The sequence below is a fragment of the Vicia villosa genome, linkage group LG2 (genome assembly GCF_029867415.1).
Source record: "Vicia villosa cultivar HV-30 ecotype Madison, WI linkage group LG2, Vvil1.0, whole genome shotgun sequence".
NCBI lineage: Eukaryota > Viridiplantae > Streptophyta > Magnoliopsida > Fabales > Fabaceae > Vicia > Vicia villosa.
This window is the reverse complement of record NC_081181.1, coordinates 215,795,660-215,822,373: the sequence shown is the minus strand read 5'-3', so window position 1 is coordinate 215,822,373 and position 26,714 is coordinate 215,795,660. Positions and strand designations below refer to the sequence as shown.

The window sequence follows — 26,714 nt, the reverse complement described above, 5'->3', positions numbered from 1 at the left end:
ACTGTTTATTCAATCTATTTTTTGTATTTTAAAAAAATTAATTTGAATTTTTTAAATAAACTGAATGAGACAATTCAATTAAAAAAAAAGAAAAAAATTTAAAATTTTCTCTATTATAAATATAAAATATGATTTTTGAACATAAATAAAAATCACCTAATGTGAGAATCCAAAATTAAAATTTTGTTTAAAAAATTTAGATTCTAATTTTCAAGTTCTATTTTCTAAATTTGTAAAGAAAATCAAAAAAAATTGTTTGGTAGATAAATTTAACTAAAAAACATAAAAGATAAAATAAATAAAATTGTTTAGTAACTAAATTTAATTAAAAATCATAAAAGAGAGTTATTCGTTATACTTCATTATGTTTTAGTTATTCAACAACAATATCCTATTAATAGAATTGACTTTATGAATCAATTTTTCACATAATGTTCTATCAAGAATCATACTTTTTCTAAATCATTAATGCATAGCCGATCCTAAACTCTGATAAAGAAAAAAAGGGTTATGTTAGACAATCGACAACAAACATAAAACTGATATAAATTTATTTTCTTCAACTTTTATCCACTTTAAGCCATGTGAAATCATCTCCAAACATACCCAATCATTTCATACCATGAATTTAACATTTCTCACCACTAAGAAACAACAACAATTTAGTTTCACTATATGATTTTATAATATGAGCTTAATATCAATCCAAAAACAACACAACAACCAACTTATAATCATGCTCAAACATAATCAAATATCATGAACAAATCATAATGTATACATGCAACATTACAAGGAAACTATGCAACAACCATCAATGCTACAAAATCCTAATTCCCATTTTCATGATTTTTCCCCAAAGCTAACACCAACTAGGAATCCACCTCATGAGAAGAACTTGATGATAAATTGAGATGAGATGAAAATGATGATAGTGGTAATGTGTATCCACCTTTAATTTCATTACTTCGATAACCTTTAGTACACTTGCTAAATTTTCAGCAGCTTACTACCATACCACGACAACACAACCATTTTGATTGTGATAGATCGCTTTTCTAAAGGAGGGCACTTAGGCATGCCGCAACCTCACCATACGACATATGAAGTTGTTATATTGTTCATGGATATTTTTGGAAGGAATCATGGTATGCCTTGAAGCTTAGTGTCTGACTGTGATCCTCTGTTTATCAGTTGTTGTTGGCAGAAGCTATTTAAACTTAGTGGAACCAAATTGCACATAATCTCTGCCTATCATCCCCAAACATATGGGCAAACGGAAGTAGTCAACTATGTCATTGAGCAATACTTACGAGCATTTAGGCATTCCAAACCATCCATGTGGGGAAAATAGTTGGCGTGCGCTGAGTGGTCTTATAACACTTCACAACATTATGGAATAGGTAAGACACATTTTGAAGTTACGTTTGACAAGCCACTCCTACCATTCTCCAATATTTGGTTGGGACATCAAACATTGAAGCAATAAACGATCTTCTTTTTATTCGTGCACCAATGCTTGAAGCAATAGACGATCTTCTTTCTATTCATGCATCAATGCTTGAAGCTTTGCGTAGAAAGCTTATTAAGACTCAAGCGACTAAGAAACGAAATGCATGTGACCATCAATGCGACGTACACTACAACATTGGTGACTGAGTGCTTGTTAAACTTTGTATGCACCATCAAACCTCTCGCAACTGCACCATATTCAGAATTGCACAAACGCTTATACAAGCCATTTCAAATTATGGAAAAACTAGGCACAATAGCATATAAACTATTGTTTCCACCTAAAATTCACCTATTTTCCACTACTTTGTCCTGAAAGGGTTCTACCAAGATTCTCCCACAACAGTCCCATTGCCACTCTCCCCCCACACATTATGGAGACCATCCTTTCATCTCTCATTTAATAATTCTTGACACTCGTTGGAGATAAACTATTGTCTCCCACAAAGAAGTGCTAATGCAATGGAAGGATTTACATGCTAATGACACATATTGGGAAAAATGGGACACCCTGAAGTCAACCTACCACCTTGAGAATAGAGTGCTTCTTAATCAGAGGAGTGATAACATAACTGAAGCTAAACATAAGGAGGAAGAAGGAAGAAGTCACGCATGATTAAAAACTAAAATATTTCAGTATTCTTTGAATTTATTTAGATAAGTATTCATTATCCAATCAAATTATATTATTTAATATCGATCACATTTTTATTTTATTGAATTAAATATGTTTGTGGTCCTCTTAAATATCTCAATTTTTGTTTTAACCCTTCAAAATATTTCGTTCAAAGAATGATCCTCATAAAAATTTTCATCCACACTTTTGGTCCATAATATTAAGACCATCACTATAATTGTCACTAATTCAATTGCTAAGTAATAAACCGTCATTAAAACTGTCGTTAATTCTGTCGTTAAATTGCAAAAACCGTTGCTAAATTCCACGAGGAACTAATTAGTTTAGTTCGGTTTGGTTCGATTCGGTTGATCAGTTTACAATATTTTATTGCAAATATTATATTCATACATGTATTCTTCTTTATCGTGTTTTTTGTGTATTTTTAAACTATTTTTTTAATAAAAATTATACATTTCATATAACTTATTTTTTCAAACAACTTACAAATTATTCTTAATCCATAAGTCCATCATAAAATAAATTTACTATCAAATATAAGAGTTGATATTTGACATCAGAATGTTGGGAAGATATTCGAAAGCTTAACAAATAAAATACAATAATAACAACAAAAAGTTTCGAAACACATAAATTAAGATGTTTTACACCTTAAATATACATCAAAACTACTATAATAAAATTAAAAAAGAAATTTTATTGAAGAAGAAGAAAATGAGAAGTTTAAAAAAGATAAAAACTAATCAAATGAACACGAAGAAAGAGACCCTGTAACATTTCAGAACGATCGTATAGAAAACAACGGTAGTGGTGCGCGGCTAGCGCAACATTTAGGTGAAAAAACTTTTTTGTGACTAATAGTTTCTAATTTTTAAAGTTTAGTTTTAGTGACATTTTGATAAAATAAAGGAAGCAGAAAGAAAAATGAGAATTAAAAAATTTAGAGCGTTTAATTGATTATTTCAATTAAAAAACAACGTCCTCTGATTGAAGAGCGCGCAGCACAAGCATCGGAGTAGGACTTGGAGAAAGAGCGAAACAGAGCGATGAAAATGTTGCGATCACTCACTCTTCAACCATCTTCTTTACTTTTCAAATTCAATTTCAACATGAGTACTGTTGTAAACACGCAGGCGTTCTCCTCCGCCGCGTCACCGCCATCGAAGGCGGTCGTATACGAGGCACACGGCCAACCAGACGAGGTCACCAAACTGGTGAACATTCCGGGTGTGGAACTGAAAGAGAATGATGTGTGCGTCAAGATGCTGGCTGCTCCGGTTAACCCTTCCGACATTAATAGGATACAAGGTGTATATCCCGTGAGGCCAGAACCACCTGCTGTTGGTGGTTATGAAGGCGTTGGAGAGGTTTACTCCGTTGGCTCCGCCGTAACGTCTTTCTCTCCCGGCGATTGGGTTATTCCCTCTCCACCTTCTTTCGGTGCTTTCTCCTTCCTTTAATTTCTCGTTTTCATTTATTTTTATTATTATTATTATTATTATTATTATTATTATTATTATTATTATTATTATTATTATTATTATTATTATTATGTCGCGGATTTGAACCTGCACAACTATTTCTGACCTGGTTTAGCGAGACAAGTTACTGACTCATTTGTTATTTACTATATTTGAAAATTTGATTATTTATATTTTCAGGGACATGGCAGACATACATTGTGAAGGATCAAAATGTGTGGCACAAGGTAAACAAGGGTGTGCCTATGGAATATGCTGCTACAATTACTGTTAATCCTCTCACTGCTCTTCTCATGCTTGAAGAATGCATTACTTTGAACTCAGGCACTTCCCCTTTACCTGCAATACTTGTTTTTTTAGTTGGTTCTTGAGTGGAATTGTTTGTGCTTAAGTTATGCATTGCATATTTTTAACAGGAGATGCTATTGTACAAAATGGGGCAACCAGCATGGTTGGCCAGTGTGTCATTCAGCTTGCAAAATCTCGTGGTATTCACAGCATTAATATTATACGGGACAGGTGCTGTTTTAAAGGTTCTTTGCATGTTTTTTTGGTTACTATTGTGCAAAATGGGAGCAACCAGCATGATTGCTTCTGAATGTTTCTTAAACCATGTTCTTGTTCCCATTTTCAATCTCATTGGGCTTAAAGAAGATGTTTGTCATGAAACTTATTTTTTGCTTTCCTAATCCTTTTGCTTTTGTAGTCCTGGGGTTGATGAAGTTAAAGAAAGACTTAAGGATTTGGGCGCAGATGAAGTTTTCACTGAAAATGAATTGGAAGGGAAAAATGTCAAGAGTCTTCTGGTATACCTTGGATTTATTGTTCTTGTTATGGCTTATGCTCTGAGATGCTATCGAAGTTGACAAACAAACAAAATTGTTTTAAGGGTTGTCTTCTATACTAAAAATGTAGAATTGAATGATTACTTGACATCAAATTGACATGGTAGGGTGGTATACCTGAACCTGCACTGGGATTTAACTGCGTTGGCGGCAATTCTGCTTCTATGGTTCTCAAATTTTTAAGGTATGATATGACATGAGATAATCGGTAAAGACTTTAATAATGTTTTTTCTGTTGTTAACTATCCTATTATGAAGATTTTAAGTAAGTTTATTCATTGCAGACAGAGAGGAACTATGTTGACATATGGTGGAATGTCTAAAAAACCTGTCACTGTATCTACTTCATCCTTCATATTTAAGGTCAGGCTGTAACCCTCTCAAAATTGATTTCTTCAGTCTACTGCACAGAACCATTGTTTAGTTAATATCTTTTTTTATCATGGTTAACTATGGTTGACATGAAGCATAAAGATAACTAATCACGACTCACTTGTATATAAAGTAGAATCAAGTTAAGATTTCCAGTAAGTTTTGTGACTATCTGACTGAGGAGTTTGTATCTTCAACTGATATAAATTACAGAGCAATAGTTGGATCTTGGAAGTTATTGAGATTAAGGAGTTACTAAGTTGTTAAGGTAATCGCCATTTAACCTGAAAGTGTTGAAGCTGGGTATAAAACAAATTATACTAATACTTTGCCATTTAACCTGAGTTCGGTGAATGATTAGCTAATATTAACTTTGGGCTAGGGAAATAGCTTAAGCTCTACAAGCATTTACGAGTTTACGAACCTTCTTGTAGGTCCATACTGCGTATGACCTAATTTTTTACAGGGCATATATGTCGTGTTTGTTAACTATACTTCGATCACCTATTGGTGCCTTCGTAGTGCTGGGATTCTATAGTGATATGATATTTTCTAAGTAAATGCATGTTAACCTCACCATCTGTACTCTGTAATGGTTTTGTGTTGCTTATCGAAAAGTTAACTAAATATTTAGATACCAAGATGCCTACATATTTGAGTGATTGGTTGAAAAAGTGAAAATGGGTTTTATATTTGGCCAACAAATCTTTCACTTGCCTGCTTTGAGGCTGTAGCATATTCTGTGTAAAGAATCAGAATGAAGTGCTGAAATGAAAAATACAGATTATTTATCTTGGTTTGAAATGGTATCACTTAAAATTAATATTGATGATCCCTCAATCAAAATAGAAAATGAGCTGGAAAATGGCAATAGAAAATAGTCATATTAGTCCACGAGCCTTGGGATCCCTTAATATCTTTTACACAGAGATTGGAGTTGGTCTCTATGCTCAAACAGTTCTGTTACTATTTTGGGAGGCTGGGGGTGCAGAAATGAGTATTTGCTAAGACACTCCAATAATGGATCAAGTTAATTACAGCTGGTTTGTGCTGAGGAATGAGACAGGCTGTTTTTTTATCTGGTAGTGGATTTAGGGAGTCCCGTAGTCAACAGCCGCAAGCAAAATTAATCCTACGAGGATGCAGAGTACATTTAAGAGGCAAGAGAAACTCCTCCATCACTAGGATTTGAGCCTTGGACATTAAGAGTCGAAACTACTAGCTACTCTGGCCATACCTTGTTGGCCGAAGAAGGGCTCTTTTGGACGTCCAAAAAAAAATCATGACTTACTTATGGCATAACCTTTCAATAACTCGTAGTCATATTTTAACTAGAAATATAGCATTGCTCTGGTTTATATGTAACCTCAGTTTGAAATCACATATTTTCAGGACCTTTCCTTGAGAGGTTTCTGGTTGCAGAATTGGATAAGCACAGATAAAGCTGAAGAGGGCAGGAGAATGATAGACCGGCTTTTGGGTCTTGTACAAGATGGAAAGTTAAAATATAAGTATGTCTTATGCCTATCATATCATAAAAAATATGATAAGGCGTTATTTCTGTTTCGCTCTCATTCTGTTGACACATTAACCGGTCACCCTTTTGTGCAGGATGGAATTGACTCCCTTTAAAGATTTCAATACAGCATTAGATAAAGCTCTAGGAAAACTTGGTAGCCAGCCCAAGCAAGTTATCAAATTCTAAATCGAAACGTGGGATTGGATTTTAGGCGTGTGGTTGATATTAATTTTTGCGAGGAATGAGTTCTGCATTCTATCTCGCTGTTAAGTACACACTTGTAGGAATCTCATGCTTATAGTTAGGAATAACAATTGAATTCATACTTGATGGTTACTTCCGAAAAATACTTATGATAGGATAATTGCTTTAAGCATCATAGAGTTTCAATGAGTTGTTTAATAAGTTTTCCTATACCTAGCCAACATCTCAAGATTACAAAAAGCTATAATGCTATAATAGCTATTGTTCAATTGTTTCAAAAAAAAGAAAGAAGAAGAAGCTATTGTACACTTGTTTTACTAATAGAGTGAGAATAGAGAACTCGCCATTGTTGTGGTGTTCCACAAATTTACACTATATATAGATTAATATCTTTTAATAATGATGAGTGATAAATACTTTAACACAAGGTATAACAATTGATCTCAACTAAATTTAATGTAAACACACATTCAAGTGGTAAAAGAAAAGAAGAAAATTACATGAAAATATATCATCCAAGAGTAATCAAACACTCTGTTCAAGTAGCCATAGCATAACGACATAAAGGGCATACATGACTTGTTTGTAGCCATTGCACAATACAATTATAGTGAAATACATGACCACAAGCCATTGTTGAAACTTTCACGTCATCACTATCACCATCTTCTTCTAAATCATCGTGAAATTTCTCCAAGCATATGGAACAATTACGAGGAAGTGAGTAGGCCTTCAAAGATGAGATAGCTTCGTTGGATGCGGGAATCATTTTGACAAATTGCAAAGACTCTTCTATCATTTCTTGATTTATTCTTTCTTCACATGGATACACGTCCACAAAAATATTTAGATTCATGGGAATAACTCTCTCTCGATATTCATTATTCATTGGTTCTTCAAGTCCAACAAAATCATCGGTGATGTCGAATAACTCTTTGACTTGAGGTACTAAATTTCTTGTTATCTGGTTAAGGTTTTCAAAAGTAAAATAAGGGAATGACGAGGTGATTCTATCTAAATAAAACGGTAACAAGTGTTGGTTACGTGCGAAAAAATGTTCGCAATTTATGAATATTGATCTTTCAAACTCAGGCACTTCCCCTTTAGCTGCAATACTTGTTTTTTTTAGTTGGTTCTTGAGTGGAATTGTTTGTGCTTAAGTTATGCATTGCATATTTTTAACAGGAGATGCTATTGTACAAAATGGGGCAACCAGCATGGTTGGCCAGTGTGTCATTCAGCTTGCAAAATCTCGTGGTATTCACAGCATTAATATTATACGGGACAGGTGCTGTTTTAAAGGTTCTTTGCATGTTTTTTTGGTTACTATTGTGCAAAATGGGAGCAACCAGCATGATTGCTTCTGAATGTTTCTTAAACCATGTTCTTGTTCCCATTTTCAATCTCATTGGGCTTAAAGAAGATGTTTGTCATGAAACTTATTTTTTGCTTTCCTAATCCTTTTGCTTTTGTAGTCCTGGGGTTGATGAAGTTAAAGAAAGACTTAAGGATTTGGGCGCAGATGAAGTTTTCACTGAAAATGAATTGGAAGGGAAGAATGTCAAGAGTCTTCTGGTATACCTTGGATTTATTGTTCTTGTTATGGCTTATGCTCTGAGATGCTATCGAAGTTGACAAACAAACAAAAATTGTTTTAAGGGTTATCTTCTATACTAAAAATATAGAATTGAATGATTACTTGACATCAAATTGACATGGTAGGGTGGTATACCTGAACCTGCACTGGGATTTAACTGCGTTGGCGGCAATTCTGCTTCTATGGTTCTAAAATTTTTAAGGTATGATATGACATGAGATAATCGGTAAAGACTTTAATAATGTTTTTTCTGTTATTAACTATCCTATTATGAAGATTTTAAGTAAGTTTATGCATTGTAGACAGAGAGGAACTATGTTGACATATGGTGGAATGTCTAAAAAACCTGTCACTGTATCTACTTCATCCTTCATATTTAAGGTCAGGCTGTAACCCTCTCAAAATTGATTTCTTCAGTCTACTGCGCAGAACCATTGTTTAGTTAATATCTTTATTTATCATGGTTAACTATGGTTGACATGAAGCATAAAGATAACTACTCACGACTCACTTGTATATAAAGTAGAATCAAGTTAAAATTTCCAGTAACTTTTGTGACTATCTGACTGAGGAGTTTGTATCTTCAACTGATATAAATTGCAGAGCAATAGTTGGATCTTGGAAGTAATTGAGATGAAGGAGTTATTAAGTTGTTAAGATAATCGCCATTTTACCTGAAAGTGTTGAAGTTGGGTATAAAACAAATTATACTAATACTTTGCCATTTAACCTGAATTCGGTGAAAGATTAGCTAATATTAACTCTGGGCTAGGGAAATAGCTTAAGCTCAACAAGTATTTATGAGTTTACGAACCTTCTTGTAGGTCCATACTGCGTATGGCCTAATCTTTTGCAGGACATATATGTCATGTTTGTTAACTATACTTCTATCACCTATTGGTCCCTTCGTAGTGCTGGGATTCTATAGTGATATGATATTTTCTTAGTAACAGCATATTAACCTCACCATCTGTATTCTGTAATGATTTTGTGTTGCTTATCGAAAAATTAATGAAATATTTAGATACCAAGATGCCTACATATTTGAATGATTGGTTGAAAAAGTGAAAATGGGTTTTATATTTGGCCAACAAATCTTTCACTTGCCTGCTTGAAGGCTGTAGCATATTCTGTGTAAAGAATCAGAATGAAGTGCTGAAATGGTATCACTTAAAGTTAATATTGATGATCCCTCAATCAAAATAGAAAATGAGCTGGAAAATGGCAATAGAAAATAGTCATGTTGGTCCACGAGCCTTGGGATCCCTTAATATCTTTTACACAGAGACTGGAGTTAGTCTCTGTGCTCAAACAGTTCTGTTACTATTTTGGGAGGCTGGGGGTGCAGAAATGAGTATTTGCAAAGACACTCCAATAATTAATTAATCAATAAGTTATTAGGTACATCAATAAGCAAAATTAATCCTACGAGGATGTATAGTACATTTAAGGGGCAAAAGCAACTCCTCCATTACTAAGATTCGAGCCTTGGGCACGTGGTTAAAGAGTCGAAACTACTAGCTACTCTGGCCATACCCTGTTGGCCGAAGCAGGGCTCTTTTGGACGTCCAAAAAAAGTATCATGACTTACTTATGGCATAACCTTTCAATAACTCGTGGTTATATTTTAACTAGAAATATAGCATTGCTCTGGTTTATATGTAACCTTAGTTTGAAATCACATATTTTCAGGACCTTTCCTTGAGAGGTTTCTGGTTGCAGAATTGGATAAGCACAGATAAAGCTGAAGAAGGCAGAAGAATGATAGACAGGCTTTTGGGTCTTGTACAAGATGGAAAGTTAAAATATAAGTACGTCTTATGCCTATCATATCATAAAAAATATGAGAGGGTGTTATTTACTCTCTGAACATGCAATTGCTCATAAAATTTAAAGTTTATGACCCTCTCTGTGCTGTTTCTCTCTCATTCTGTTGACACATTAATCGGTCACCCTTTTGTGCAGGATGGAATTGACTCCCTTTAACGATTTCAATACAGCATTGGATAAAGCTCTAGGAAAACTTGGGAGCCAACCCAAGCAAGTTATCAAATTCTAAATCGAAACGTGGGATTGGATTTAAGGCGTGTGGTTGATATTAATTTTTGCGAGGAAGGAGTTCTGCATTCTATCTCGCTGTTAAGTACACACTTGTAGGAATCTCGTGCGTATAGTTAGGAATAACAATTGAATTCATACTTGATGGTTACTTCCGAAAAATACTTATGATAGGATAATTACTTTAAGCTTCATAGAGTTTCATGAGTTGTTTTTTAAGTTTTCATATACCTAGCCAACATCTCAAGACTACAAAAAGCTTTAATGTTATAATAGCAATTGTTCACTTGTTTCAACAAAGAAAAGAAGCTATTGTACACTTGTTTTGCTAATAGGGTGAGAATAGAGAACTCGTCATTGTTGTGGTGTTCCACAAATTTACACTATATATAGGTTAATATCTTTTAATAATGATGAGTGGTAAATACTTCAACACAAGATATAACAATTGATCTCAACTAAGTTTAATGTAAACACACATTCAAGTGATAAAAGAAAAGAAGAAAATTACATGAAAATATATCAACCAAGAGTAATCAAATCCTCTGTTCAAGTTGGCATAGCATAACGACATAAAGGGCATACATGACTTGTTTGTAGCCATTGCACAATACAATTATAGTGAAATACATGACCACAAGTCATTGTTGAAACTTTCACGTCATCACTATCACCATTTTCTAAATCATCGTGAAATTTCTCCAAACATATGGAACAATTACGAGGAAGTGAGTAGGCCTTCAAAGATGAGATAGCTTCGTTGGATGCGGGAATCATTCTGACAAATTGCAAAGACTCTTCTATCATTTCTTGATTTCTTCTTTCTTCACATGGGTACACGTCCACAAAAATATTTAGTTTCATGGGAATAACTCTCTCTCGATATTCATTATTCATTGGTTCTTCAAGTCCAACAAAATCACCAGTAATGTCGAATAACTCTTTGACTTGAGGTATTAAATTTCTTGTTATCTGATTAAGGTTTTCAAAAGTGAAATAAGGGAATGACGAGGTGATTCTATCTAAATAAAAAGGTAACAAATGTTGGTTACTTGCGAAAAAATGTTCGCAATTTATGAATATTGATCTTTCAAACATGGTTGATATATTCATACTCTGATTTAGAGAATTTGAATGATTTCGAAGTATAGCGGAAACATCTAACTTAAATATATCTAATGAATATGTGGGCTTTGAGATTCGTCGCCTTCTTAATTGACCTTTAGAAACGTTAAGAGTGAACTCAACTCTTTCTTCGACCATAGTAACCAATTACTTCTTCACAAATTTTTGTTGATGTCTTGGTTTGAATCAACACTAATCCTCACCCCTAAGTTATATTTATAGGAAAAGTGATGAGTACGTAGGGTGGAGAAAATATAGGATCTACAAAATAAATAAGTATCTTGAACTTAAGGATAATTATGACGATGATATAAAATTTAAGGAAAGTTATGACAGTATATAAAACTATATTCAGAATCTTTTAAATAGATCATCAATTTATCTTATCTTATCGCGGTGTCATGAGATTCACATTGAAGTAATTTGAATTGATTCAAACTTACGTTTCAATAAAATAAAAGCATAGATGTGATTTTGTGTTTTAATTAAAAAAGATAATAAGATATAGAAGAATATTTTGGAAGAAAAGATTTTATATATAGAATTTAATTCTAGATAGAAGAGAAATTCAATTTTATACATCAATATTTTTAATTAAAAAAAGAGAAAAAAGGATATACACTGACAGTGTAAAATAATTTTACACTGTCAACAAATCATGATCATGTTAAGTGCCAAGTCATACTGTTATTTTTTAAAAAGTTATGTGACATGACTGATTGGTGAATCCCAATTGGATGACAGTGTAAAATTATTTTACACTGTCAGTGCACTACCTTTAACCTCTTAAAAAAATAGTAATGATACGAGAAGCAAGATACTTTTGCTAAGTAAATGAGAAGATTTAGTGTGTGTATATATATATATATATATATATATATATATATATATATATATATATATATATATATATATATATATATATATATATATATATATATATATATATATATATATATATATATATATATATATATATATATATATATTAATTGAATGTAAATAAGATCATTCAAATATAAAGTATATTAAACAGATTATACTTGAAAATTTGATAATCAATTGAACATGTAAATATGAATGGATAAAGTATATACTTTATCTATTCTTATATTATATTTTCACTAGTTAAATAATCAAGAGGTTTTATTGAATTTTTTTTATTAATATATATTTATTAAAACCATATAAGAATATATTCTAAGATGACTTGTGCATTAATATAATAACGTTTGATTCTTTTATTAAATTATAAACTTAATAAAATATATCTGATACTACTATTTTAAGATTTTTTTACATTGCTATTTTTTAAACTGATTGTTTTTAGTAGAGAAGGCTAAGCTGTTTTTAAAAGTATTTAGCAAAAGAAATCATATTATAAAATAAACCATAAAAATTTATTTAGGCTATTATTTTTATTATATTTACATTAAATTTTGTGTTGAATTATGTAGGCTAAATATTAAAATAGAGGCATAACCTCATGATTATATTAGTTTTATAATTTATTTAAATATAAATATGATTTTTATTTAAAAATATTGAAATTGTTTGCAAATTCAAATTCAAATGAAAAGTCGATAATGTTAGGTTGAATGCCATCATCAAATTTTAGTTTCTCGGATCTCAGAATTGTGTGTATTAGATTTTAGTAATTATTACAACTTCTATATATAAAAAAATATCTTGATATCAAATATGTCTTTAAATATATTTAAAGATTTTATCATTTTTACAAACAAATTAGTAGATGATGAGATTGATTTTTTTTTATTAGCCAATTACAAAATCAAATCCAAAATAAAAATTTTAAAAAATTAATAAGATATTAAATAAAATAAAATTGAGACATTTAAAGGAGACTTTCAACCTCAGCAATTGCAATATTGTTAAAAAATTGAGTAGAATAAAAAACTCCTAAATGAAAAAAAAGCTCTGATAAATATCCAGATTTCAAAATTCCGAGCCATATATATATTTGATGCATTTTGGGTAAATTTGAACTTTATATGCAGTATGTTCGAATTTCAATATCAGGTCCATTTTTAAAATTTTCATAAGGTTGAGAGTAGTACTAAATGTGCAATGAACAACTTTTTATTTTATTAAGTAAAATTTTTATAAGAACAACTTTTTATTTTATTAAATAAGTAAAATTTTCATAAGGTTGAGAGTTGTATTAAATATGCAATGGACAACTTTTTTATTTTATTAAATAAGTTAACAATTAAATAGTTTTGACCTATTCTAACATCTATTTAGAAATACACTAGTGTTAAAACTCACTCATTGTAGTCATTTTCAACTCAAGACAATCATCTCATGCCTGTCTCACATAACACCACATAAAAGCTATACCCCTGTTACAATTTTCCTAGTTTATTTGTAAAGAATGTCCTCTTTCATCTGATTGTTTTGTCAGTCGAAGTGCAGTTGAGGGATTAAATAGTTAAATTAAGCTGCCAACTTATAGCTTTGTATCAGAAAAAACAAACACGTGGGAATGGAAAAATAATCAATTACACGTTCATCAAATGAATGGATTATGGCAGGATTAAGCCATAAATTATTACATAGTTTTTTATTTATCACTAACCCTTTCTACTAAGAATCAGAGCCTTTGCAATGCAATGTAAAGCAGATCAAACCAACTAAGCGGATTCCTTTGCCAGGATGTAGTCCACAGCTTCTTCCACAGTGTCAACAACCTGCAGAAACGAAGTTGTATTATAAATTTATAATAACCACCCAATGATAAACACTGCAACACTTTGTCATGATATATTACCAGATCTGCTGGAAATTTGTCATGATTTTCCTTCCCCTTGAAAACACCGGTTCTCGTGAGAATAGAAAACCAAGGACGCCCAGTCTGCAATGTAGTATTTTCGTCAGAAGCATTTTGTAAGCATATAATTGTACCTAATACCATAATACTTGTGAATTCCAAAATCAATAGACATACCTGTCGTGCACCTCTGATGTCCACTGCAGGATTATCTCCAATCATGTAAAGTGTTTGAAAATGTTGAGCGTTTTTATGGTTTATGTCGTTGAAATCTTCATAGACTTGGGGCACATGTTGCTGTAACACAGTTTCTGCATTCTTGAATACAGATGGATGTGGTTTGCCAAAACACGTGTACTCCAGAGAATGAGGATGACTCCTGCAGATAGAGTGTTTCACAGTCACAGGTGAACAATTTAAAGAAACTAAAGTAGAGAACACCCATTAACATTAAGATAATAAGCAGTCTTACCTATTGAAGATTGATTCTAATGCAATCCTGAAAGCTCCCATGCCCAGACGTTCAGAAGGAAATTTAGTCTACCTTTTGTAGAATCTTGTTAGTGAGTATAGTAATATAATATTTTAAACGGGATTCATAAGATCTGTATCATAAGTCGTACTGTAGCAAACATCAACCAACCTGGTATTCAAGGTCATCATTTGCAAAATATAATTGCGGTTGCATTCCAACATTTCTTCCAGGAAGTCCTCCAGTTTTCAAGATATCGCAGAGAACCTGAATAAGAAGTCTTGGTCAGTTCATAGATCTATTGATTTGATTCATAAAACAAAAATATAAGAACTTTTAGAAACCAGAAAGAAGTGGAGAATTTTGTTATTTATTCTCAGCTCTAAGAAACAGAAGCCAAATTAAAATTCAAATGTGATTAAACTTAAGCTAGTAAAGTGAATAACAGCTTGAAAGTTTCAACCGTCAAAATTAGTTAGATATTACTCTTCTCCATTTTGGTTCCTTGTAGAATATTGTGCCGCTTCCTTTTCCCATTGTCTCTTCTCTCAATATTCTTTTCCATTTCTTTTGGTCAAGCTATTGGTGAAGACTAAGTCATGGACCACTAATAGCCCAAACACAAACTACTTAATCAGTTTCACAATGAAATTCCTTTTGTACAAGACATATGCCTAATATACAAAAACCTCAACATAATTTAGTCTAACACTGGTTCATTTTGCACTATCAAACATTCAAAGTGGATGATGGATATGAGCCCTAAAGCCACCCAGTAGGTAACAAAAAAAGCCATAAGCAGTTATGTTCCCTCTCAAGAGAGAGACCAAGTGAAATAATAATCTAATTGTTTTGTTTCATTTTATGTACAAATCATGTTGTGAGAAAGAAATAGCTGCACAATGATTTAATTTCCCATTAACTTTTCAATGCTTATTATAAAACCTGTTTAATCATACCATTAATTTCAAACCTGTAATCAAAATTGTCAAACATGATACTCTATGCAGACCAGATCAGATCAAATAGAGCATAATAAGTTTAAAATCAAAGGATAAATTGACAAACCACAACGAATTTGTTAATGTTTAAGTGCTACATCCACAAGGCTAATATTTTGCGCACTATGGAGTCTTATCATTCAGTTGAGCCTTTTGGATTTTATAAAAACCCTAAACAGCTTATATGTTAGGCAAGTCTAGTGAAAAATGACCATTATGTTGTAGACTTGATCAACTGTCCTCTAAATCATAACTCAATGTGAGTCTACCTGAGTTTACGCAGAAACAATTTTCTAAGCGAGTTAGCTTAATTTTGATACCTAGAGTTGTTCGTAAACTCATAGTTTTATGAAAGTTTGACAACCATGCATAAAAAAGGCCATAGAAACTATGATCCTGAATGTCCTTAAAAATATGCAGGAGAGGAAAAGGAAGGTCAATTGATGTGGAACAGTCATATAAGATTGCTGTAATTTGTAACCTGTATGTCCCTGCTCCAATCAACAGGATCACTAACTATGAATGCTGCTTGAACCCTTTCAGAGAAGACATCGATTCGTGAACCACTCTCATCAAACTTTGGATCCTGAGTAGCAGCCAGCTTGGTCGTCCATTTCTTGTATGGTGCCAGTGGATCAATATTTTCAAAGCTCGATGCATATTCATCAATTGAGATAACATTTCTGAACATAAAAAACAACAAGAACAAAATAACAAGACATTGAAAATGGCATAAATTTGATTGCTAAATAAAATCATGAAATATCAGACAAGGCATCTTAAAACCTTACTTAAAACCATATTCAGACATCACCGAAGCTGGTTCCCCTTTTCCCACAGCAACAACAAGTTTATGCTCAAATCTGTAAACTAAAGTTTTATATGATAAATATAATGCAATGGAATAATTGCTGGTTTCAGCATATAACTATATACAGCCAGCTCCGATAAGAAGCACAGATATACCTATTGACCAATTGTCTAAATGGTGAATGGCCCTGCAAAACCTGCATAATGATCACATTCAATTAAGAGCAGAACCTCAGTAATTTCACAAAAAGTAGTCCCTAGTTGTGATGTTTTAGATAAGCATGCCTTCATGAAACAAATAGAAAACTAAACCAAATGAATTGTATATACTATATACATTACTGTTATCATACAGAGGAAGAGAAAGAATCATCACTTACTATATATTACTACTGCACATTTCCATAATCAATAATTTTAAATTATACTAAGAGCATCTTCAATGAAAAAATTTAAAGAAATTCATTTTGGATTGCATAGTCACCACCACCTACCAAATGGCCCCTAATATGCCGCATCATACTTAAACAACTTATATGCATTCTGTTCCAATAGTTTAATTTTTAAATAATCTTTAAGCAATTCATTTATAATAGCTGAATTTCCATGTTTTCTTTAATGTGTTCTTTCTTAGTGTATGTTTGGTTTCACAGATCACTTAGAATTGCTTTTGGAGGTGTAGAATTGATTTTGACATGTTTGGTTGCTTTCGAGTAGAAATTATTTTGCTTTCTATAATTGATTCTACTTGAAGATAGAATTTGTAGCTTTTAAGTCTAAACGTGATTGCTACACTGAAATTTACTGTTCAACTCACATTAGCAAGAATTTATCAAAAAATAAATGATTTTATCTTCAACTCACTTTTAGCCTGAATCAGTTTTATAGAATCAATTCAGTCGGGATCAATTTTTTTCAATGCATGACCAAACACACTTGGATAAAGCATAACACTTCCAACATACCTGAGAAGGCGAGATGCTTAAACCCAACAGTTCACTAAGCTGAGAGGCTCTTCTAGCTTCAGGAATGCCACCACCTTTATAAAAGATAAAATCAAAATAAGCAATGCAGCATTTCCAAACAAAAAATTCACCAAAACCTAATGCTGGCTATGCAAATGAATCATAGATTGAATTCAAACAATATTTATGCAAATAGGAAAATTTTCATGAATATTTGTATCAATCTATCAAAACCTAATTGAAGCAAATAAATGTGAGATTTCAGAAGAAATGAAATAAGAGTAAGAAGTACTAACCATTGGTAAGGAAAACGTAGGGGATTTTCATTCTACCTAACAAAATAAACAGATCAATAAAATTACGATTGTAAATAAGAAATAGCGAGAATTGATTATTTGTTTATTCTTGTTTACCTTGTGCGTCGTATAATTTTCTCAATGCTGCCGGAGAACCACCGACGGGAGTGTTACCGAGGAGAATGACGCCGTCGATGTCGAAAGCAATGCCGAATGACGGTCTGTTTAACAGTGCGTGATCGGTTATAATTAGGAATTGAATGTTAGAAAGGAAGGGAAAAAAAGAGATTTCAGAAATGACGAACCGTTGGGATTTGCGAGAAAAAGAGCGGGGGAGTATGTAAGAGAACACGGTGTGGTTTTTGGATTGGGTCTGTTGTCGCCATGCTTTGGTTAAGAGACGGAAGCTCATTGTTTCTTCGGAAATCACTGAGTGCTAACTGTCGATAGCAAGAGTTTGTTGCTCTGTTTAATGGTGGATAGGCCAGTTCGAGAAACAGTTTAGATTTTTTTTTTTCTCTGCGTTAACGCATGAGAAGAAGTGTAAATTAATTTATCAAAAAAAAATTTAATTTAATCTTATCAATCATTATGAATATTGATATGAGTTAAAAGGTAGTACACTGACAGTGTAAAACTATTTTACACTGTCATCCAATAGGGAGTCATGAATGTGCCATGTCATTAAAGTTTTTTTTAAATAAAAGAATGTTTTAATTGGATGCATGGTGGTGATTGGTTGACAGTGTAAAAATATTTTACACTGTCAGTGCATGACCCATTTTCTCTCTCTCTCTATATATATATATATATATATATATATATATATATATATATATATATATATATATATATATATTAAATTATCTTCTTGCAATTATTGATTGTGTGTAGCATAATCGTCTTGCAACTTAGGTTGGTTGATTCATTTGAGTGAAGAGTAAGAGAGAGATTTTGATTGGTTGATCGAATCTTGTTCATCAAGACTGATTCAAAATTCTCCATAGATTTTGGGGCGATTCAAAATTCAAAATTCATCAAGATTGATATCTTGAGCACTGGCTGAGCGATTTATGGCAAGAAAAATATGATGGCAGTGAATCATATGAACGAGCATTTTTCGGCGAGTCTCCCGATTCTGAAAGTTGAAAACTATAAGAATTGGTGCAAGTAGATGAAGATCATTTTCTATTATCAAGATCTTGTGAAAGAAAGAGTAGAAGCGCTTACAGATGACGCGGGAGATGAAGAAAAGGCTGAAACACAAAGAATTAAAGAAGAATTATAAAGCTCTCTTTATAATTCATCAATGTGTTAGTCCAAATAATTTCGAAAAGGTGAGTGATGTAGAATCTGCAAAAGAAGCACGGGGAATTCTAGAAAAGTCCTTTGAAGGCGCGAAGAAGGTGAAAGAGGTGAGGTTACAAACTCACAAAAGAACATGTGAATTGCTTCATATGGAAGATAATGAGAGCATAACTGATTTCTTCATTAGGGTTACAAAATTGGTGAATCAAATTAATGTATGTGGAGAAGCATTAACATCAAGATCAGTTGTTGTAAAGATCTTGAGGTAATTGGCTCCAAAGTTCAACCACGTGGTAGTAGTCATAGAAAAGTCGAAAGATTTGTCAAACTTGACAAAGGAAGAGCTTCAAGGAACGCTTGAATCTTATGAACAAAGAATGGCTGAAAGAGCATTGTAGGCAAGCCGAATAGTGACGTGGCTCTGCAAGCGCAATCAGCTAGAGAAAATAAAGGAAAAGGAAAGTGGTTCAATAACAAAGGTAGAGGAGGCCACAATAATTTGACTGGTAGAGAAAATCAACAAGAAGGAAATGTGTCGCATTAGAGAAGACTTCCATATCAAGAAAACCAAAGAGGTGGTGCTGCAGGAAGAAGAAACGTTCGTGGTTGAAAACCTGACAAAAGTCGCATTCGGTGTTTCAATTGTCAAAAGTATGGTCACTACTTTAGTGATTATCCTGAAAATAGAAGAATCAAGAAAGTGATGCAAATTTTGCAAAACATGAAGCCCTCGATGAATAATATGGTGAAATTTGCAAATGACAATACTTTAGCAGCTGAAGGTATTGGTGATGCTCTGATTATGAGGAAAGATAGCAAAAGATCAGTAAATTCGAATGTGTTGTACATACCAGGCATGAAGAGAAATTTGCTCAGCATAGGTCAGTTGGTAAAAAAGAACTACAAGGAGTCGATTGAAGACAAGATGATGAGAATTGTCGACTCAAATGGAAGGTTAATCTTGAAGGCTCCTATGTCTCAGAATAGAACCTTCGAGATTGAACTTAATGTGATGGGCACAAGTGCCTTGCAACTGCAGCTAGCAAAGATGAATGGATATGGCAATATAGACTTCTCCATCTCAACTTCAAAGACACCAGAGATTTGAAAACAAGAAATATGGTTTCACAATTACCAGAAATAGACATTCCAAACAAAATGTGCTAGGAATGTTTGCAGACAAAGAAATATAAGAATAGCTTCGGAAAAGATGCAGGAATCAACTCGAAGGCTATTCTTGAAGTCATATACTCTGATGCGTGTGGTCCTATCCAGGTGGATTCAATTTGAAGTAACCGATACTTTGTCACATTCATAGATGATTTCAGTAAAAAAACTATGGACTTACCTGATCAAGAAGAAAAGTGAAGAGATCGAGGTATTTGCCAAGTTTAAATCTATGGTCGAAAGACAAAGTGGTCGAAAGCTCAAGGTTCTGAGGACTGATGGTGGTGGAGAGTATGTGTCGAAAGACTTCGATATGTTATGTGAGATAGAAGGCATTGTGTATGAGGTGATGCCACCCTTCACTCCGCAGCAAAATGGAACTGCAGAAAAGAAGAATCAAACCATCATGCATGTGGTGAGAAGTATGTTGAAATACAAGCATTTACCTAAAGAATTTTGGGGTGAAGTTGTGTCAATTGCAACATACATATTGAACAGATGTTCAACGAAGAAGCTAGAAGGAATCACGCCAAAAAAATGTTGGTCTGGTGTCCAACCTAGCTTGAGTCATTTGAAGATATTTGGATCTATAACACATAAACATGTGCTAGATCAGTTGAGAAGAAAACTTGATGACAAGTCGAGTCAAATGATCCTAATAGGATATCATTCAACTAGAGGATACAAATTGTTCGACCTAGTGAACAAGCAAGTTGTGATCAACAGGGACGTGATCATAGATGGACTTAAGGAATGGGATTGGACAGAAAATGTAAAGAAGGATTCAATGAGAATCTTATTTGAAGAACTAGCAAGTGAAATTGAAAGAGAAGTTCAACAAGAAAAATTTAGAGGTCAAACAGGCCCAAGCATACCTCAAAGAGCAAGACACATGCCTGCAAGGTTGCAGGAATGTGTGATTACATCAAATGATGCAGTCAATAATGAAGGTGAGCTGGTACATTATGCTTTCTATGCAGATGTTGAATCAGTCATTACAGCCGAGGCGTTGAAAGATTTGAAATTGATGAAAGCTATGAATGAGGAATTGAAGTCCATCATAGTCAACAACACTCGATCACTTTTTTCGAATTTCCTAAAGACTAAAAGGCAATTGATGTGAAGTGGGTATTCAAGGTGAAGTTGAATCCCAAAGGAGAAGTAACTCGACAGGCAAGAATTATGGCGAAAGGATTTCTTCAGAAGGAAGAAATTGACTTCGATGAAGTTTTTGCACCTGTTGCTAGAATCGAAACAATCAGGTTGGTTGTTGGTCTAGCAAACATGAACAACAAGCACATGTGTCACATGGATGTTAAATGTGCATTCCTAAATGACCCCTTAGATGAAGAAGGTTATGTTGCACAACTAGTTGTGTTTGTGAAACAAGGCGAAGAAAGAAAGGTGCACAGGTTGCGTCAAGCCCTGTATGGGCTTAAGCAAGCTCCATGAGCTTGGAATAAGAAAATCGACAATAATTTTAAGGGAGAAGGAATCTATAAGAAGAAGCAAGAGTGAATTGTGTATATTGTGTCTCTATGTCGATGACTTGTTAATAACAGGTAGCTGCAAGAAAAAAATTGAAGATTTCAAAGGTGATCTAAGCAAGGAGTTCAAAATGTCTGATCTGGGCGACATTTCATACTTCCTTGGCATCGAAATATACAAGAGCAGTAGAGGATTGATGATGCATCAAAGAATATATACAAGCGAAATACTCAAGAGATTTGAGATGGAAGAATGCAATGTGACTTCGATATCTGCAGAACCAAGGCTGTAATTTTTGAAAGACTCAGATGAAGATGATGTCGACCTAACATAGTACAGAATACTTATTGGGTCATTAAGATATCTTTATCACACAAGGCCTGACTTAGTATACGTTGTAGGTATGATGAGTAGATTCATGCAGAAGTCAAAGGTATCACACTTAGCAGCAACGAAGAGGATACTAAGGTATCTGAAATGAACTTTTGACTATGACATTCTGTTTCCTGCAACTGATGAGGGAAAAGAATGCAAGTTAGTAGGTTACATCGACTCAAGTTGGTGTAGTGATTTTGAAGATAAAAAATTCACAACTGGTTATGTGTTTATGCTAGGTGGTACACCAGTTGCTTAGAGTTCGAGAAAAGAACTAGTCGTAGCACTATCTTCATGTGAAGCAAAATACATAGTTATTTTTCTTTGTGTATGTTAAGCAACTTGGATGGTGAATTTGATTGAAGAAATTACAACAAAGGATCATGAAGCAATTACCATGAAGATCGACAGCATGTCAACTATCAATATGGCGAAGAATCCGATAGCACATAGACAAAGCAAACACATCGAAATGAGTTTCCACTATCTTCGAGAGCATGTAGCAAAAGCAAAGCTAAACTTAGAACATTGCAGAACTGAGAATTAGATTGTAGACATCATGACGAAAGAAGGTGGTGTGTTGAGAATGTAATTCATGGTGTCAAAACTTGTTGTTGAAACACATAGTGCTGTAGAAATGTCGAAGTAGGTTTCTTGACAGGATTTTCGACTTAGGTTAATTTTTGTATTTTAGGCTTTGTATTTTGAGCTTTCCTTAGGGGGCAAGAAAACCTAAATATATAAATAGGGAGTAACCCCTATTATTGTATAAGTGAATAACATTGCAGTTTGCATAGAAAAAAGTAGAGAGTTTACTCTGTAGAATTTACAAATCTTCTTCTTCCTTTTGTTAAAATCCTAACTCCTTTTCTACCGCAATTCATATTTTCTTTTCTTCTTCTCTATTATTGATTGTGTGTAGCAAAATTATCTTGCAATTAAGGTTGGTTGATTCACTTGAGTGAAGAAGAACAAGAAAGAGATTTCGATAAATTAATTGAATCTTATTCATCAAGATTGATTCGGAATTCTCCATAAATTTTGGGCGATTCCAACACTAACAATTAACTTTTATGTGTAATTTTTCTTGTGTTTTTATCTTTTCTCATTAAGTATTTACGAGTAGCTAAATTGTCATTTGTTAGGATTGATTAGGGAAAACCATGTACCTTGTCTAAAATTATCATTAGAATTATTATTATTTTGTTGTTTATCTAATATTTATTCTTTAATGCCTTTATTCATTTGATCATGAAAAACATTTCTACCATTTGCTTTTTGATACAATACTAGACTAAATATTTTGAATTATATATTCTTTTCCTTAGAGACTTGGGTGTAGGAGCAACGCCAATTGAAACTGGTAACAAATAGTTTAATCTCAAATTTTAATTCAAAGAGATATCAAGCATTAATTTAAAATTAAAATTTTAATCACTAAGATATTATGATTAAATATTATTTAAAATTAGTAACACTAGATGATAATTAGTTTAGTGGTATGATTAGTTCAAGAGTGTAAAGGAAATAATCAATTCTATTAGTATAAATTCTAGTATTGCAAACATAAACTCAATTGGAATTTTTTTGTTAAAGTTAGTTAGAAAAATATAATCTAATAATATTTGCAGTTTTCGGATTAGATACTAAATACGTAATTACATAAAACTAATATTATTAAAACTGAAAATATGAAACTTTAGGTAAAAGTAAACGACAAAGAGGCTCCGTGAATAATGCTCATCTGCTCAATGCGTACATACACATCTTCTCACATGAGGCATAGAAAACGGAATCAGATTGCAAATGTAGAAAGAACGATGTGAAATAAATTAATAATCAAATTGTATTGTATAAACAATACAAATGTATAATTATTTATGTTGGTGAATTCTTATTTACCAACTCAAAAAGTTGGGTAGAGTTACCTTCAATGTAAAATTTTTTGGAAACAACGAAATTTGTACTATTTTATAATTAATTAAATGTGTTAAAATTAAATTAAATTTTGTGATTGGTTAAGGTACACTACCCACTTTTTTGTGATGGGTAAAGAAGTTGTCCCATTTATGTTCAGCATGGGAGAATATAGGGTCATACCAAATAAAGTGAAGGATACTAATTACTAAACTCATTCACGTGACATTTGACAATGCCACAACTAGACAAACACCCCCTACAAAGTGAAGCTTCTGGTCAATCAGATAACCAAGTAGAAGTTCAATGTTATTTGAATGTTGATACCAATCTATGTGATGATTCTAATTCCATCCATTGAAAATTTTTAAAACAAATTCTAGTTAGTAATTACCGAAATTTCATTTGTCAAAGATGAATAATTAAAATATTACGAGTTCAAACTCACACTCACACATCTGCAATCAGATGTCTATGCATAATTATAAGCAGAGCTGATTATTCTAAATTTCTAACATTCTTAGTAATGATTATTGTTGATATACAAATTCATGGAAGAGAGAAGTGCTACCGACAATCTGTGAGGTCCAATTCAGCAACAAAAATCCAATAAGAAGGTTCCTTTAAATGGCTTACTTTCAAGGGAACAGGGTCACTTTTCCCATTTCATGATGCCTTAACCATTATTAGAAAACTATCCACACATAGATTTATTTCATCAGCAATATTATAGGACTATAGTGGGACCGTCTCAAAAATCACTCCATCAACCATATATTTTGGTACGCAACCAAATTGAACCAAATCAAACCCTAACACTCTGGAGTAAGTGTATGGTCTTTCGTATTATCACGACAATAATCATACACCAAGTAATTCTTTTGGACCCATTGCATTGCAAGACTTTGCTGACGGCTCAGGCTACTGCCATAGCCGGGAAGCGAGGCCGAAGGTGGCCTACATGAGGTGGAATAATTTGTACAACCTTGAAGTTTGAAATTTTTATATCTACCAATGAAAGGTTGATAAGTATAATTTGCTTTGTATTTTCCATTCTCAGTAGCCCAAGAAGATGCATCCCATATTGATCCATACACATACATTGGTCTTGAAGGGAATGTAACATCACTCTTCCTAGGGTACCTTCTTATTGGAACATCATCCACAAAAAATCTGCATATTTTTTTCATATATTAATTATAAAATATATAAAGTTCATAAGCCATGAAGTAACATACAAAATATAGTGTATGAAAATATTACATGATCTCACTAGGTTTCCATAGAATAGCATAGTTGTGAAAATCTTGAGTTGGATTGAACCAAAGATGAAATCTCATCTCTCTTCCTATAACCTTTGCATCTCCACTTCCTCTTATGTACACATTTGTTTGCAACACATATGGTTTATCCGGTGTGGTACCAAGGAACTCAATGTCTATTTCATCATGGTTTCCTGGATAGTCTTGGTTGTTTGAAAGCTACAATTTTCAAATGAAAAAATGGTTATATATATAGTCAATTTTCATCATTAATTCAAAATATAAGATAATCCTCACATAGAAAGATGTAATGACTCCTGCGGTATAACCGGTTTGAAGCTTAACCGAGGCACCAAAGTATCCGGATCGATAAGAGTGAAGCGACTTGAATCCACTCCCTACAAGAAGTCATAAGAACTCGCAGAGTGTTAGTTGCATAGACTAGTTCCTCAAATTAAATAGAATCAGATGAGCGGAAAAAGTAATTACTATTAAATGATGAGAGAACTAATTAATTAATATTGTAATAAAATTTTATGTATGTACATATGTAACAAATTATGAAATTATTAAAATTTCAAGAGCTATGATTTGAGACATAATATCTTGAACATTTCATACACCTGAAGTAGTGTCAAGCCATATTTTTAATGATCCTTGGTCTAGTTTCTGATGCTGAGGTCCCCAAAGGTTTCCAAATCCATGGTCAAAGCTAATAGGGCTTACTTTGGAGCTAGGGTAGTATCCTGGTGAAGGTGGACCCTCAGCATTATTTCTACAAACCATGAATGAGAATAAAAGAGAGAAGAGAGGAACCACATAGAGTGATGATAGCATTGTAGTTTTTGAGAACATGGAAAATTTGAGGTAGAATTGGTAGTTATGAAAGATTATAGTTACATAGTTGTTGCTATATAAAGAGATTTTGAGGACCCTATGGTACTATAATAGTGATAACTTGATTGATTGCGGAGTTAACATAGCTACGTAAGTTTTTTTTAAAAGTTTTATTAGTGAACAAAGAAGAGGAAAGAGATTATCTATTTGTCTGGCCCTTTTTTACTTTCATTGATTATTGATATGGAACTTCCTTTTTAAGTGGAGCTAGTGGTTTTTATAATACATCAATTTTGGGAAAGAAAATATGAATGAGGAAAGATGTTCTTATGGTTTTGTTTGTGACATTGATTTGGTTACTTATACACATTATTGTTTTGGGAAGTTGTTAAACTCTTCCTAATAGAGACAATCTTATTGGAAAAGTTACGTGTTAAAATTAGTTTAGTTGGACTTTTTTAGGTTGTAGTAAGTTGTTTGAGACTTATTAACTTAATTAGAATTGCTAAATATGAAGTGTGTTCTCTAATTATTGTAGTTAATTTTAGGTTTAATACATATTTTAGTCACTTTAATTAATTTAATGTTTTGCTTTAATCTAATTACTAAAAAACGTTACAATTTGGTCTCTTAACTTAACTTCAATTTGGTTATTCTATTTGGTCTCTTCCGTTA

The 26,714-nt window shown here is 32.8% G+C and overlaps 4 protein-coding genes across 4 annotated transcripts; 2 read left to right on the top strand and 2 right to left on the bottom strand.

The window, feature by feature from the left end:
• The first annotated feature begins 3,110 nt into the window (after window positions 1–3,110).
• On the top strand, window positions 3,111–6,736 carry LOC131653864 (enoyl-[acyl-carrier-protein] reductase, mitochondrial-like). The gene is made up of 8 exons (XM_058924182.1): window positions 3,111–3,589; window positions 3,811–3,954; window positions 4,047–4,149; window positions 4,337–4,436; window positions 4,583–4,659; window positions 4,760–4,838; window positions 6,240–6,358; window positions 6,459–6,736. The coding sequence occupies exons 1-8, from the start codon at window positions 3,196–3,198 to the stop codon at window positions 6,550–6,552; spliced, it is 1,110 nt and encodes a 369-aa protein (XP_058780165.1). The 5' UTR covers window positions 3,111–3,195; the 3' UTR covers window positions 6,553–6,736.
• An 870-nt stretch (window positions 6,737–7,606) lies between these two features.
• Window positions 7,607–10,539, top strand: LOC131653865 (enoyl-[acyl-carrier-protein] reductase, mitochondrial-like). The gene is made up of 6 exons (XM_058924183.1): window positions 7,607–7,858; window positions 8,046–8,145; window positions 8,293–8,369; window positions 8,470–8,548; window positions 9,860–9,978; window positions 10,133–10,539. The coding sequence occupies exons 1-6, from the start codon at window positions 7,734–7,736 to the stop codon at window positions 10,224–10,226; spliced, it is 594 nt and encodes a 197-aa protein (XP_058780166.1). The 5' UTR covers window positions 7,607–7,733; the 3' UTR covers window positions 10,227–10,539.
• Window positions 10,540–13,853: 3,314 nt separating this feature from the next.
• LOC131648232 (uncharacterized protein YKR070W-like) lies at window positions 13,854–18,218 on the bottom strand. The gene is made up of 12 exons (XM_058918008.1): window positions 17,991–18,218; window positions 17,803–17,906; window positions 17,686–17,721; window positions 17,390–17,463; window positions 16,581–16,621; window positions 16,406–16,477; window positions 16,096–16,297; window positions 14,785–14,880; window positions 14,614–14,681; window positions 14,319–14,520; window positions 14,142–14,225; window positions 13,854–14,061 (listed from the first exon to the last, which is right to left on the bottom strand). Exons 1-12 carry the CDS (start codon window positions 18,095–18,097, stop codon window positions 14,005–14,007), a joined length of 1,143 nt encoding a protein of 380 aa, XP_058773991.1. The 5' UTR covers window positions 18,098–18,218; the 3' UTR covers window positions 13,854–14,004.
• Window positions 18,219–24,357: 6,139 nt separating this feature from the next.
• LOC131648231 (xyloglucan endotransglucosylase/hydrolase protein 31-like) lies at window positions 24,358–26,108 on the bottom strand. The gene is made up of 4 exons (XM_058918007.1): window positions 25,826–26,108; window positions 25,500–25,600; window positions 25,204–25,421; window positions 24,358–25,113 (listed from the first exon to the last, which is right to left on the bottom strand). The coding sequence occupies exons 1-4, from the start codon at window positions 26,055–26,057 to the stop codon at window positions 24,753–24,755; spliced, it is 912 nt and encodes a 303-aa protein (XP_058773990.1). The 5' UTR covers window positions 26,058–26,108; the 3' UTR covers window positions 24,358–24,752.
• Window positions 26,109–26,714: the final 606 nt, after the last annotated feature.

What these genes read in the sequence shown, in the direction of transcription:
- LOC131648232 (XM_058918008.1), bottom strand. Translation starts at nt 18,097, where the DNA reads ATGAGCTTCCGTCTCTTAACCAAAGCATGGCGACAACAGACCCAATCC. An exon ending in TTTAGACAATTGGTCAATAG is followed by an intron (nt 16,478 to 16,580) that starts GTATATCTGTGC and finishes TTTAGTTTACAG; the next exon opens with ATTTGAGCATAAACTTGTTG. An exon ending in ATGTCTGAATATGGTTTTAA is followed by an intron (nt 16,298 to 16,405) that starts GTAAGGTTTTAA and finishes TTTTATGTTCAG; the next exon opens with AAATGTTATCTCAATTGATG.
- LOC131653865 (XM_058924183.1), top strand. Translation starts at nt 7,734, where the DNA reads ATGCATTGCATATTTTTAACAGGAGATGCTATTGTACAAAATGGGGCA. An exon ending in ATTAATATTATACGGGACAG is followed by an intron (nt 7,859 to 8,045) that starts GTGCTGTTTTAA and finishes TTGCTTTTGTAG; the next exon opens with TCCTGGGGTTGATGAAGTTA. An exon ending in ATGGTTCTAAAATTTTTAAG is followed by an intron (nt 8,370 to 8,469) that starts GTATGATATGAC and finishes TATGCATTGTAG; the next exon opens with ACAGAGAGGAACTATGTTGA.
- LOC131648231 (XM_058918007.1), bottom strand. Translation starts at nt 26,057, where the DNA reads ATGTTCTCAAAAACTACAATGCTATCATCACTCTATGTGGTTCCTCTC. An exon ending in ATGGCTTGACACTACTTCAG is followed by an intron (nt 25,601 to 25,825) that starts GTGTATGAAATG and finishes GACTTCTTGTAG; the next exon opens with GGAGTGGATTCAAGTCGCTT. An exon ending in GAGTCATTACATCTTTCTAT is followed by an intron (nt 25,422 to 25,499) that starts GTGAGGATTATC and finishes TGAAAATTGTAG; the next exon opens with CTTTCAAACAACCAAGACTA.
- LOC131653864 (XM_058924182.1), top strand. Translation starts at nt 3,196, where the DNA reads ATGAAAATGTTGCGATCACTCACTCTTCAACCATCTTCTTTACTTTTC. An exon ending in TCCCTCTCCACCTTCTTTCG is followed by an intron (nt 3,590 to 3,810) that starts GTGCTTTCTCCT and finishes TTATATTTTCAG; the next exon opens with GGACATGGCAGACATACATT. An exon ending in AAAATGTCAAGAGTCTTCTG is followed by an intron (nt 4,437 to 4,582) that starts GTATACCTTGGA and finishes TTGACATGGTAG; the next exon opens with GGTGGTATACCTGAACCTGC.